Genomic DNA, 13237 nt, shown 5'->3' with positions numbered 1-13237 from the left:
AGCTCCGGGATGCCTGCGCTTGCGCTCGCGCCGTGGTCGAGGATGGGCTGGCGCCGGGTCCGGGTCCTTAGCCTGCCACTCTGGGCAGCGGGCCATGGTAGGTCGCGTTGAGCCCGGCTGGGCCGGGGCTCCAGGCTGGACAGGGTGACAGTGAACGACGGCGAAGGCAGCAGGGCACGATTTATGTGTGGAGAGTCGGCAGGTGGCAGGTAAGGCGAAGCCGCGGCCTTTGCTCCCCAGCCCTGCACCTTTTTCTGGGGTCGGGCCCTGTTCCGGTGTCTTGCGAGAGCCCATGTTGCTGCTGTTTTGCCCCGCCCTGCACGGCCCTGCCCTCCTCCAGCCGGGAGCGCACCCTCTGGACGGTCGTGTAGAGAGAAGCTGGGAGGAGGTCAGCCAACCCAACTCGCCCATTTCACAGATTTGGAAACTCAGATCCAGGAATACCGCTTGCTTTGCTCAGCATCTCGAATGTAGTTCAAGGTAGAACCCAAACTGGCACCCACGTTTCTTGATTTCCTGTCCATCGCGCTTTGACCACGCCACCCACACTGAAGAATACAACCTTTTCCTGTTTTGTTTTTTTTTTTTAGCTGTAGCTTTGATCCTGCAGTCGGATCCTCTCAAGCGGGAGCTCTAGTCCTGTGGGCTCAACCTTTAGCTTTTCTCTTCCCAGTCTGCCAGTCTATTCGTCCAGAAGGACAGTGCGCACATGAATAAAATGCTTCTCTTATATGTGCTGCCTGGGATTGGTAACATCCAGAGAGCAGCGTCTTTGCCCAAATGAGATTTGCCATCTCATCTCATCTCAGCTTCCTCTGCCTTCTCATGGCTTTGGAATCCCTCCTTGTGTATGTCCTTCCTGCCCTACTCTCCTTTGAGAAACAGATGGTGGCTTAGAGCTTTGGGAAGAGGGTAGTACTGTGGCCTGCAGTCCCCTCTAATCTCATGCCACATGTCACTGTGGCTGTGGCTACTACTGAGGGATCAGTGCCCAGGGCTTGTGTTTGGGGTGCTCTTGAAACTGTTGTGATGTTTTCTCCCCTCTTCACTCTGAGAGCATCACTTCCCCCACCCCTGCCTGCCTTAATTTGTTGAGTTCTGCTTTCCCTCAAAATCCTGAGATGAAATGTCTTTTTAGTTGTGGCCCAAGGACTCATTTCCTCCCTGGCATCCCTGTAGCCCCCACACCCGACTAGCTAAGATGAGGGGGCTTGGCATCAGACTCTGTTCACTTAAATCTAATATGTAGTCCTGCATCTAAAAGCTTTCTGTTTACATGTTTGGGCTGATTACTTTTTTTCTGAAATGCCTTCGAGCTGTTAACTGCTATTATTCAAACAATGGCTGTTATTTTTATGATCGTGAAGAATGATAGCAGCAGTTATTTAGTGTTACTACATTGACAAGAGTACTCTTGCTGTTAGACATCTGACCAGCTTTTCCACTTCAGCTTCCCTCTAGATCATTTATTCAACAAATATATATTGAGTATTTCCATGAAGCAGGTACTGTGCTAAGCTCTTTACAAACATTTCATTTATTGTCAGAATAGTCATGACACATTTTTGCTTGAAAAACAGAGAAAAAATATGTCATATATAGAATCATTACACACACACACACACACACATAATCATAAAGGGTAGAGCTGGAAGGGACCTTAGCATTTAATCCTACCTCCTTATTGAGAGAGTTGAGGCCCAGTAGTTCAGTGATTTGCCCAAGGTCACAGAACTAAGTAGTGAAGTTATGGAGCAGAATGGAGCTGGTAAGTCTAGTTTTTGAGACAGGCATCCTCTGTAGAGCTCAGGAGTTCCAACTTTTTTTTTTTTTAAAGATTTATTTATTATTTATGCATACAAGAACTGGGGTATAGGCCAGAGATGTGGGGAGTGAGAGGATTCACCAGAGACATAGTGGGGAACAGAACAGGCAGGTTGACTGAAACACACTGCTGAGGGGAGCAGCGGGCGAGTCAGGAGAGGTCTGCTGCTCCATGTGTGTTGCTCCCTGGCGGGGGATCAAACTCATGCTGAAGTGGCTGCAGATAGGCTTCATAGTTTGCATCTTAACCCCTTGCCCCACCACAGAGGCCCCAGAAGTTCCAACTTTTGAGAGTAATCTGAAAAGTTGAGAATCTGAGAAGGAAGTTTTTGTGTGTGTAGACCAGGAGAAATGGCATGTAACTTGTGTTTGCTACAAGTCAGGAATCCATCTTATTTGCAAGCTATTGCTATAAGAAGTATTTTAGCAAGTAGGAAACTCTCCATTAGCCCTAGTAAGGGAATGAACAGTGATATGGACAATCTAAGTCACCTAGCTTTGTTGTGGAATAATCTGTTTTGTCCTTGTCTTACATTTCATTGTGACTATGTGCCATTCTGAAAGCTCATGCTTCAAGCCAAATCATGGTTCCAAGTAAAAGGAGGCAGGAAGTTTGAGTTTTTCCTTTTGTCCTTTTCTACACTGCCCCTTAATATTTTTCCTCCTCGGTGGCTTTATCCTGGTGTGGAGAGTGAGTACCTGTTGAAATGCCTTTCTTCTCTTTCTCTGTAGGCCTTGTCCTTTGGATTTCCTTTAGCCTTAGATCACTGGAGGGCTTGTGGAAGGAGGTAATTGTTTTCTTTGAAAGACCTCATGTGGGAATGAGCCAGGGTGCAAGGAGAGCACCTTGCTCCAGTTACTGAATTGAAACTATCCCTACAGTGAAAGAGCCTCCTCCAGTTTCTTCTGGGTTTTGAGCTGCCTGTTAAATAAGTCAGTGGAGTTGCTACGGACCAAGTAGCTGTAGGGGAAAATGAGATAATTTCTGGTAAGGAAAAGAACTGAGACTTTTGAAAGATTCTGTCTTTTCTTCTGGGCATTGCATGAGCAGCTGACCTCCATGACTTTTGGGTGATGTAGAACACTAATCACTTTTCCTGATGTGGAGGAGGTGAAAATACTTGGGGAAATGTAGAAGGGGCTAAAAAGCTGGGAAGCTTGGCTGGGAAGCTTGGAATCAAGGACAGCAACCACTAAAGAAACTCTTGAGTGTTCAACTAGAACAGGGTAGGGGGGACTTAGCACTAACAGGCAGGCTCTGTGGTCTTCATGGGCCATCAGCATGGAGGCCCCCCTCTCACTGCCAGACTCTCCCACCTGTGATATTACTCTGCTCTGAATACCTGACGTCTTGGCTTCAGTTTGGGCTGGGGTTGGGACTGAAATTGGAGACAAAGCACCTTCTATCATGTGGGGGTAGTTGAGCTGTCCTGACAGGATGTGGGGACTCTCATGCTACCAGGTTGGGTCTGCTGGGTTGTACCAGCACCCCAGAGGGGTAGGAAGGAGGAATATCTTTTGCCAAGACTTAGATGGCGGGATCCACATGCTGTACACTCACTCCCCCACTGGCTGTAACTTGGTGAAGAAAATTGTTAGAGGAGGTAGGTCTGTCAACCAGGGCAGGCAAGAGACCCCAGGAAGCCTCTGCTACAGTGGCCAGACCCACAGAGACGGGTGGGGGCAGCTCTGTGCACATTGGCTGTGCGCCACCCAAGGGTTTGTCTACATAGACAACTCCAAAGACCCTGCTTTGGCTCAGAGCTGCCTCCCTCTCCTTCACCCCTTTTCTGTGGTCCTTTACTCTAGGTTTGCATCATCTTGGATTTGCTGCGCAACCACGTAGTGTGATGTAAGTAGGATTTCTGCAGACTCTGAACCTTCATGCCTCCTACCCGCCATATTCTGGTTGGGATCCTGGCACTGCACACTCCATGGAGAAGTGAAGTCGCCTTCCTGCTTTCCACAGCTAGTGACTGAGCCTGTTTTAGGTCTTTGTCTTTAATCTGGTGCTCCAGGCTTCCCCACTGATGGGATAGGGAGGGACGGCCTCAGGCTGGCCCCTCACAATGGTGTGCTCTCCCAGGAGCCATGCGGAGCCAGCGGAGCCTGCTGCTGGGCCCTGCCCGCCTCTGTCTGCGCCTGCTTCTGCTCCTGGGCTACAGGCGCCGCTGCCCACCTCTGTTCCGGGGCCTGGTACAGCGATGGCGCTATGGCAAGGTCTGCCTGCGCTCCCTGCTCTACAACTCCTTTGGGGGCAGTGACACCGCCGTCGATGCTGCCTTTGAGCCTGTCTACTGGCTGGTGGACAACGTGATCCGCTGGTGTGGGGTGGTGAGTGACGCCCAGGGAGCAGGAAGGTGTTTGGGGGTGGCAGAGGGACATGTGTTGATGGAGTCATAACAAGCTTGGGAGTCCAGCCCCCGATCCCAGGGAACTTCCTGAGTCTGCTCAGGGTGCTGGTGAGCTCCCGTTGTGCCTTCCTGACCTCACTGGTGTTGGCAGGTGTTCGTGGTGCTGGTGATCGTGCTGACCAGCTCCATCGTGGCCATTGCCTACCTGTGCGTCCTGCCCCTCATACTCCAAACCTACTCAGTGCCACGACTCTGCTGGCATTTCTTCTATAGTCACTGGAACCTGACCCTCATCGTCTTCCATTACTACCAGGCCATCACCACTCCACCTGGATACCCACCCCAGGTATGTTCCATGGGGGCAGGAGGGCGGGGAAGCCATAGGCTGTGAGAACCATCCCAAGAGTGGGGAGGGAGAGTGCCTTTGGTATCTTTTGGGGCACAAAACTAGTGCTGCCACAGTTGTCGTGATTCTTTTCTCCCTTTACACAGGGCAGGAACGATATTGCAACAGTCTCCATCTGTAAGAAGTGCATTTACCCCAAACCAGCCCGGACACACCACTGCAGCATCTGCAACAGGTGGGTTTGGCTTTGCTCTCTGTGAACCCCAGCTATGGCCCTTTCACTCTAGCTCTAGGGCAAAGTCTAGACGTAGAGTTTGATCAGACATTTATGAAGTGCCCTTCTTGAACCAGGCCAGGCGAGGTACCCTCTGTATTGTGACTCTTGGTCCTCAGGATGGTCCTATGAGTGAGACACTATCACCACTTGTGGAAACCTAGGTTCTGAGAGATGAGTTACCTTGTCCACTGTCACATAGCCGGTAGAGCAGGGTTTGCAGCAAGGCCTGGCTGTCTTCAAAGTCTGTGCCCTTTCCACCTCAGCAGGATGCTGGTCCTTGTAGGAAAGGATTGGCACTGACATCTCAAGAACCTTGGCCACCGTAACAGAGCCTGTGTCCCTCCCTCACAGGTGTGTGCTGAAGATGGATCATCACTGCCGTATCCTTTTGTTATCTCTCCTGCCTGAGGCTCCTTCTTTAGCTCCAGAGCACTGCACAGGGTTGGTTGAGAGCCATACACCCAAGGCTTCTAGCATCCCCCTGCAGAGAACAGGGGCTCGCCAGATGTTAGGAGGAGTTGTGCGGACCATCTCCTGGGGGAAGCAGGAGGCTTGCTTGTTCTCTGGGATGGGTCTTCTTGGAGCCAGGCACCTGTTCTATTAGCTCTTGCTTTGGTAGACTGTCCTGCTGATGTCTATTGGATGGAAGGAGATGTTTGGGCTTCAGTGGTTATTTACTGGGTACAGCAGATGGAACCACTGGTCCCCTTCTGCTGTCCCACACAGATGTCTGGCTAACCCAGCTAGGTTGAAATAGTGGCAGATTAATTTTCCTGAAGGAGTTCAGAATTTTCATGATTTCCTGGCGGGACTTCTAAGGACTCTGAGAAACGTATAACGCTTTCATCTCAACCTCTGGGAACAGTCTCATATTTTCTTGCTTTTAGAAAATAGTTCTTGGTGACTGGCAGCCCTGGCCTTGGATGATACCATCATAACCGAGGGTCAGACCTTCTGAAGTTGTGTTGGATCTTGTCCTTAATCCTTCCTCTGCCAGCCTGGCTAAACAACTGTGTGGGCCACTATAACCATCGGTACTTCTTCTCTTTCTGCTTTTTCATGACCCTGGGCTGTGTATACTGCAGCTACGGCAGTTGGGACCTTTTCCGGGAGGCTTATGCTGCCATCGAGGTGAGCCCATGGCCAGGAGCAGGGCAACTCAGAGAGAAGTGTGGATGTGGAATCTGTCTCTAAGGAGTTGCCCCCTATCCTAGAGGCCGGAGAGTATAACCAGCACTGTTTTCCCTCCCCTTAGAAAATGAAACAACTCGACAAGAACAAACTACAGGCGGTTGCCAATCAGGTGGGCCGTCCGCACCCCACTGCCTCCTGCTGCTCAGGCCAGGGGTGTAGTTGCTGAGGCAACTGGGGCTGACCTGCTGGTTGAGTTGCAGACCAGATCAGGAGCGTTCTGGGAGGCTGTCTGCCTTTGGTACACAAGTGACCTGGGGACAAGCTGAAATTCCTTGCTGTTTTCAGCTCTATCCCATGATCACCTCCTTTGGGCTGAGCAAGGACTCTGCCTAGGTGATGGCCTGAGCAGCAAGGAGTCTATGTTAGTCTGTGTAATGGGGTTCCAGGGGACAGAGATCAGGCTGGGCCAGTCTGATCATCCTTCGCTCTGGGTCTGTATCAGGATCGTTCCTTCTCCCTGGGGCTCTCAGGACTCTATTCTGAGCAGATCTTGGGTTCACGATTGTACGTCTGCTGGCCTTTGGGTCTTTAGTGGAGCTCAGAGTTCTACCCCCCCTTACTCCATTTGGGGTGCGTATCTGCTCTCCTCAGTGTTGGCAGCCACACAGTGAACGAGTTCTCGCTGGGGAGTGGAGTAGCTTCCCCTGGAGCCCCATTTGTGTTGTCAAACCTCAAGGCCCAGGGTCGGTTCCTTTTGTGCTTTGCCATCCTGTCCAGACCTGCTCTGCCCAGTGTTTGTCCACATGATGCCGCCGCTGGGCTTGGTCCACCCATCTGGCTGCTGCCCTGACTCCTCTGTGGCTTTACACCCTATTCTCTTGTCCTGGGCTTGGGTCACTTCCCTGCCTGAAGGTGCTGGGGACTCAGGTAGAGACCAGCAGAGCAAATGAACCAGACATGCTGTTTTCTTTTCTAGACTTATCACCAGACCCCACCGCCCACCTTCTCCTTCCGAGAAAGGGTGACTCACAAGAGCCTTGTCTACCTCTGGTTCCTGTGCAGGTATCTTGCTCTTACTTACTTTTTTTGTGGGACCCTCACCGGTGGCCGGGGAACAAACCGGCGCTGCAGTGCCTGCCAGCTGCCTCGCAGCCCAGCGCTCAACCACTGCGCCACCAGGGGAGGCCCCTTACTCTCAAGTTGAGGGGCAACTTCAGAAAAACCATTTTAGTGCCCACCTGCAGGTAGGAACCCATCCTCATGTGAACTGCTGTTGTTCTTAGTCTCATTTAGGTTGGCAAAGGGTCAGGGCTTAATTTTCTTCTGCATTTTGGGTCAAGGAAAACTAAGGATATTAGCATTGAATGTTTATGTACCAGAGTATGTTAACTCTTTGCTAAAGGGTAGGTGGCTGTATTTTATGGATGAGGAAAGCTGGGAATTAGAAGAGTGAAGTGATTTGTTCCAGGATACACAGCTGGGAAGGGTAGGGCTGGAATCTGAATTTTGTGCCATCCCCTTCTAGTCCCTAGTGCCTTCTACCTTTTAAACATGGGTGTTTTAGGAAATTCAGAATGTTTTTATTAGTAATTCAGACTTACTTCCTCACTCTCTTTGTCACATGATTTATTCTTAGTCCATGGTGATGCTTTTTCTGTGGTGCTTTTTATAGATGGGGTGAAGTACAAGTTCATCTAGGATGTAGACTGGGAAATGAGACCTAGTCAGTCATTACTACTCAACTCAATGTCAGACCTGCTGGTAGCCTCCAAATCCGTCTTAAGCTGCCCACCAACCTTTGCCCCTCTTTCCTTAGTTCCGTAGCACTTGCCCTGGGGGCCCTGACTATATGGCATGCTGTTCTCATCAGTCGAGGTGAGACTAGTATTGAAAGGCACATCAACAGGAAGGAGAGACGACGTCTGCAGGCCAAGGGCAGAGTGAGTAGGGCTGAGGGCTTGGGGGGGGGGGGGTGGGAACGGAATCTGCCAGCTCTAAACAGGGGCCTTGGTCAGGGCCATTATAAAAGGCCTAGACTTTCCAAGCTGTTACCAGTTCAAACTTGAAAATGAAAAGGGGATTAAGTAAAAGGGCTTTATAGAACATGTTTTTTTTGGCTTTAGGTTTTCAAGAATCATTACAACTATGGCTGCTTGGATAACTGGAAGGTATTCCTGGGCGTGGACACAGGAAGGTAAAGTAAAACATCTAGACTAGGGTCTGTGGGAAAAATGTCCTCTGCCTATGCTAAGACATTAGCCACATGTGGCTCCTGCACACTTGGGATGTGGCTAAAGCACCCATGAATTGAATTTTTAATTTTAGTTTCACTAACTTAAATAGGCTGGTGGCTAGTGGCCATTATATTGGACAGTGCAGTTCTAGACTCTAGGAATACAAATCATTGCTCATTTGAACAAAGGGGTTTAGGCCAAAACCGTGTGGATTAATACCAGATGAGGTTTATAGACAACTTCACGAGAATCTTGAGAACGTCCTCTAGGAAGGGTATGGGAGCCGGCTGTCACCTTCCATTTGTATAGCAGTGTGTGGAGTTCCAGCCAGTCCCATGTGGAACTGAAGTAATCTGTGACAGAGGCCCTAAGATAATAAATGAAGCTAGCCCGGGAGACCCAGTGTAAATAATTCTTCAGATTGTAAGAGGGCAGCAACATGCGGACCAAAAGTACTGCCCTCTTCCTTCCTTTCCTGTTCTTGGTACACTTAGCTCAAAACCTGTAAGATTTTCAAGGCACTAGCAGGCACATTTGTTGGACAAAGTTAGAAATTTTTTTTTTATTACCTTTGTGATTAATGCCAAGGTAACTTCAGCTACCTTGATGTGTCCTTGCTAAGGAATGAGGATCAGGAAGGACCAAGAACTAACTCTTGGAACTCAAGAGACATTTCTGTCTTCTCTTGTAGGCACTGGCTCACTCGGGTGCTTTTACCTTCCAGTCACTTGCCCCATGGGAATGGAATGAGCTGGGACCCTCCCCCCTGGGTGACTGCTCACTCAGCCTCTGTGATGGCAGTGTGAACTGGAGTGTCAACCACAACTTGAACATCACTCTGCTTCCTGCTTTGTCTCAAGGACCTCCAAGGGTAGCTTCTTGGAATCTTTGAGCAAGAAGAGCCAGTGGACCTTGCCTTTGGGTAATGTGCAGGGAAACTCAAGGACCAATTTCCCGGCCACTGCAGAAGCAAGGCATGATGTGGAATCACTCTAGGACTGATGTCCCTTTACTCAGGCAAACAGAAGTTCCAGCCCCAGACTGGAGATTAGGCAGCTAGCAACCTTGCCCGGTGCTGACCCCACCTCCTCCAGGTTACAGCACTGGGGTTGGCTACCACCTCTTTCACTTGCTGTCTGAGAAAACACCTGAATGACTGAGCTGAGATCCTGGCTTCTCAACAGGGCAAAGACACCGGGCCTACTGCTGAGGTCACTGCCACTTCTCATGTGCTGCTGAAGGGAGCAAAAATAAAGGTATTTGGTTTTTAAAGATACATAGCTGATCATCCTTTGCCTTCACCCTAGGGTGGGGAACGGGAAGTCTGGGTCAGTGCCTGGTGAACAGGCATTCTGGTGATGCTACCCCATGCCCAACTTGGAGGCCCCGAAGAATTCTTTGCTAAGCCCTGCATCACTGTTCTTCTAGCTTAGTTGCTTTAGTAGTGACACTCCTGATTATGAGCTACTGAGACCTAAGTGCAAAGGCAGAGATATTTGACAGTCCCATTACCAAAAAAAAATCTTTATTCTCTAGCAGGTACACAAACACTCGCCATCTCTGGTCCTCAGGGCCACACTCATCTGCATTCATCCTCAGCAGCACACCTCCCTTTCCTGACATGAAGTGGAAGAGCCCATGACCAAGATCTTTCTTCAGACACAGTAGTCTCACACTTAGTAACTGCACAGATCCATTAGAAATCAGGACTCCTGTGTTTCTTGCACAGCCATGCATCAGGGGCCCAGCACTTGTGCAGTGTCTGTGGGAAAGGCAACCAGAGGTCAGTGTTCTCCCTGCCTTGGACAAGGGGGCTCGTTCATTAGTAATTCCGGATCAGATTGTCTGTCAGGGCAGTCTCAGCCAGGACCAACAGCTCAGCTGCCAGGGCTCCCTAGCAGAAACCTGCAGCAAAAAGAATGTTGGCAGCATTAGTGTTGAAGGTCTTTTCAATCCCATTTCTCCCCATGACCTAGAAACTCACCATTCGCCCCTGGCGGACACTGCTTCCTTGCGTACTAGCCTCTTCTTGTCATCCAGGGGTTTGGCTAAGGCCCGGATCACCTGTGGTTTGTACGGCAGCAGCTGCGGAGTTAGAGGAACTGATCTTAGCCTTGCTCAACCACGGCAACCAGAAGAGCCACTACTCCGGCTCTACAACTAAACTTCGCCCTCTTCCTTAGTGATTCTAGTGACAATGCCAGGATGGCTACATTGGTAGTCAGGCAAATCCTGCCTACTGGTACCCTGCAGGTCAGACCTCAGCCACATAGCTGGGTGGTCAGTCCCACTTGACTAAGGAAAAACAGGTAACCCTTTGGCTTTTTTGAGAAGTTTCAGGCCAGAGACAGGCAACCGAGATACTCACCACGGGGGTGGGCAGACGCGTGAGAGCGTGCATGCACTGCAGCGCCGCGATTCGGACAGCCTAAAACACAGCAAGGAGGTGAGGGGAGTTCTGCGAAGGAGACCCGCAGGTACCCAAGTTGCTAGGGCTCAACGCACCATGGAGGGGCTAGAGCTGAGGTTCAGAAACCTGGTGACAAGGGTATCAACATGAAGACTCATGACTTGGGGCGCTTCCAGTAGAAGAGGCTGAAGGCAGCTGAGGGTGGAGAGCTGTACCACACTGTCAGGACAGGACAGGGCCTCCAGCAGCAAGGAAAGCAGCTGAGGGGTCACAAAAGGTGGGGATGATGAGATAGGCATTCTTCTCCCCTTTGTAGCCCTTATCCCAGCTGGGGGACAGCGGCTTGGTTCCTGCTTAGAGGCTCTAACTGCAAGGCTTACCGTGGGCAGCTCTGGCAAGAGCACAGGCTTAGGTAGTCTGTTAAGTACATGAGAGAGACCCTTCAGGTAATTGGGCTTTACATCTGTAAAAAATGGAAAAGCTTAGGGGAAAAAAAGCTCAGATACACAGTGTGAGAATTCAACTCCAATTTCTGATAAAGCTGGGATATCAGCCTACAAAGGGGTTAAAAAGAAATGTTCCTGAAGCCCAGAATAAGTGAGATATATGTCCACTGAGGGAAAAGAGTAGGTCAACAATCTGGAAGTTCAGCCCTTCAGGTGCTTACCACAGTATAGTTTTTTTGTTTTTTTTTTTTTTAAGATTATTTATGCATACAAGAGCTGGGGTACAGGCCAGAGATGCGGGGGGTGAGAGGACTCACCAGAGACAGAGTGGGGAACAGAACAGTCAGATTGAAAAATAAATAAATAAAAAAGAACAGTCAGATTGACCAAAGTACACTGCTGAGGGGAGCAGTGGGTGAGTCAGGAGAGTCTGCTGCGCCATGTGGGTTGCTCCCTGGCCAGCTGGGGATTGAACTCGTGCTGCAGAGGCTGCAGATTGCTTCATAGTGTGGTGCTTAACCCCTTGCGCCACCAGAGAGGCCCCACAGTATAGTTTTAAAGAAACATTCGGGTCCTTCCTTAACTTCTTTTAGGCAGAGTGGCCCGAGCAAAGGAGAGGTCTGTTTATCTGGGGCCTTACTTTTAGACTCCCCTCACCTTGGGGAGCAGCATGGAAGCCTTGAACCAAAGCAGGCACGTTGTCCGTGAAGAAACGCTGGCGGAACATGATCCGCACTTCAGCATGGCCAGCACGAGTCAACACATCAGTGCAGTCAGACATGAGCAGAGAGAAGCCATCTGCTGCTACTGGGCCTAGTTCTGGATCTTTCAGGAGACCCATGAGCTGGAGAAAAGAGAGTCTTTAAAGTACATCAGGGAGAAAAACCTTAAATACCCAAAAGAGGAGGATGGCTGTTGTTTGTGGGAGAAATAGAATTCAACAGGGAAGTTCTGATAGGTCTTGGGTTCTCCTGTCTCCAGAAAGGACCTACCTGGTTTGTAAGGCAGGAGCTGAGAGGATGGTATCTGAGTACTAGGGCCTTTGTTACCTGTAATTGGAGAGAATGAGAACAGTCAGGGCATGCCGGTCCAGCCCCAGAACCCGAGACGCATGCTTGTGATCCCAGGTCAATTGGACAAATTTTATTTTAACCAGACATTAACTGTCTGTCTAACCAGAATCCATTCTTGCTCCTTACCCAGAGCAGCAATATAAAGGCCTGGTGACGACAGGATCCAGAGCTCAGACCTGCCTCCACTTTGTCCACAGCCAGCTGTAGGAATTCATCCAGCTGTTGCCCTAAAAAGGAGAGGGGAAATGCTGATACAAAGGTGCCCTATTTCTCTTTTAACAACAAAGGTGTAAATCACTGAAATGCAGAGGTCCCTGGGCAGCTGTTAGAAAAGAACAGTGTCGTTTTGGCTGTGGACTTTGCTCACTCAGCTCTACCACACCAGTCTGTGAGCATGGTTTTCTCATAACACAGGAGTGCTGGCATTCAAAAAGAAAAAGTTGTCTACTTCTAATAAAGATTTATTCATAATCGCTCCTTTAGGGAGTAGGATAACAAAACTAGACAACACTGCTTGTACCCCCTTATCTTCACGGGTCCTGTAAAGCTTCACCCAATTCAGGTCTTGACTCTTGTCCCAAGTGCTGTCCCCTGAGAACTCTATCCTATTATTAGCAAGCTCCTTTTTGGAAGAGAATGAGAGTGCATTCAGGAGTTACTGGTAGCTGGTTCAGGGAAGCTCCCGACCCACAGCCTCACCCCAGTACCTGCAGGGTGCTTGTTGAGGAGTCCTGCAAAGCACTTGGCAGCGGCAGTGGAGGAGAAGGGGCAGCTGGGGCAGCAGCTCAGCTCTAAAAGCTCCCGCATGAGTTGGTTCAGCTGAGGGATTTCCACCTACAGAAGACCTGGCTATGTAATGGACCCAGAGAACACTTGAACGCCAACAGATACCCAGAAGTGGCAGCAGGGGCCAGGCTGAATGAAAACTTCTCCAGTGGGGAAAACAGATGATGAGCTCAGCCTGGAACAAATTCCAGCCCAGAAGTCACCAGGGAACCAGTTAAATAGGGTACTCCCCCAAATGTGCTCACTCACATTTCGAGGCAGGGAGCAGACAAAGGCCATAAGCAGTGCAACCAGCCGTCTCTGCCCTGAGGAGCCATCCTAGAAATGAAAAAGAGCCCTATCAAGCCTGTCCT

At 49.9% G+C, this 13237-nt stretch overlaps 2 protein-coding genes across 7 annotated transcripts in view; one reads left to right on the top strand and one right to left on the bottom strand.

Annotated features, from left to right (window-relative positions):
- Positions 1–36: 36 nt before the first annotated feature.
- ZDHHC16 (zinc finger DHHC-type palmitoyltransferase 16) lies at positions 37–9441 on the top strand. 5 transcript variants are annotated; one of them, XM_037497637.2, is made up of 12 exons: positions 37–209; positions 3634–3676; positions 3911–4158; positions 4330–4524; positions 4671–4759; positions 5153–5181; positions 5799–5932; positions 6057–6104; positions 6912–6997; positions 7752–7875; positions 8059–8129; positions 8861–9441. In XM_037497637.2, the coding sequence occupies exons 3-12, from the start codon at positions 3916–3918 to the stop codon at positions 8973–8975; spliced, it is 1134 nt and encodes a 377-aa protein (XP_037353534.1). In that variant the 5' UTR covers positions 37–209; positions 3634–3676; positions 3911–3915; the 3' UTR covers positions 8976–9441. The 5 variants fall into 5 exon arrangements, with proteins under 5 accessions (XP_037353534.1, XP_037353535.1, XP_054546749.1 ...); XM_037497638.2 differs by lacking the exon at positions 37–209 and adding an exon at positions 228–480; XM_054690774.1 differs by lacking the exon at positions 37–209 and adding an exon at positions 228–2612.
- A 242-nt stretch (positions 9442–9683) lies between these two features.
- The window catches only part of MMS19 (MMS19 homolog, cytosolic iron-sulfur assembly component), a 33020-nt gene continuing 29466 nt past the window's right edge, over positions 9684–13237 (bottom strand). For both annotated transcript variants that reach the window (XM_037497633.2, XM_037497635.2), the window contains exons 22-31: positions 13134–13202; positions 12806–12932; positions 12225–12325; positions 12018–12074; positions 11683–11869; positions 10960–11042; positions 10675–10839; positions 10538–10597; positions 10154–10254; positions 9684–10074 (exon numbers count right to left, since the gene is read on the bottom strand). In XM_037497633.2, coding sequence (XP_037353530.1) covers positions 10047–10074; positions 10154–10254; positions 10538–10597; positions 10675–10839; positions 10960–11042; positions 11683–11869; positions 12018–12074; positions 12225–12325; positions 12806–12932; positions 13134–13202 — 978 coding nt within the window. In that variant the 3' untranslated portion in view covers positions 9684–10046. The remainder of the gene's footprint in view (positions 10075–10153; positions 10255–10537; positions 10598–10674; positions 10840–10959; positions 11043–11682; positions 11870–12017; positions 12075–12224; positions 12326–12805; positions 12933–13133; positions 13203–13237) is intronic.

This window comes from Talpa occidentalis, unplaced genomic scaffold, assembly GCF_014898055.3.
Source record: "Talpa occidentalis isolate TD23 unplaced genomic scaffold, MPIMG_talOcc4v2.1 talOcc4.8, whole genome shotgun sequence".
Lineage (NCBI taxonomy): Eukaryota > Metazoa > Chordata > Mammalia > Eulipotyphla > Talpidae > Talpa > Talpa occidentalis.
This window is presented reverse-complemented; position numbering and strand designations above follow the sequence as displayed.

Coding starts and splice junctions, on each gene's coding strand:
- ZDHHC16 (XM_037497637.2), top strand. CDS start 3,916: ATGCGGAGCCAGCGGAGCCTGCTGCTGGGCCCTGCCCGCCTCTGTCTG. Junction 4,760..5,152: donor CACTGCAGCATCTGCAACAG/GTGGGTTTGGCT, acceptor CCTCCCTCACAG/GTGTGTGCTGAAGATGGATC. Junction 5,933..6,056: donor AGGCTTATGCTGCCATCGAG/GTGAGCCCATGG, acceptor CCCTCCCCTTAG/AAAATGAAACAACTCGACAA.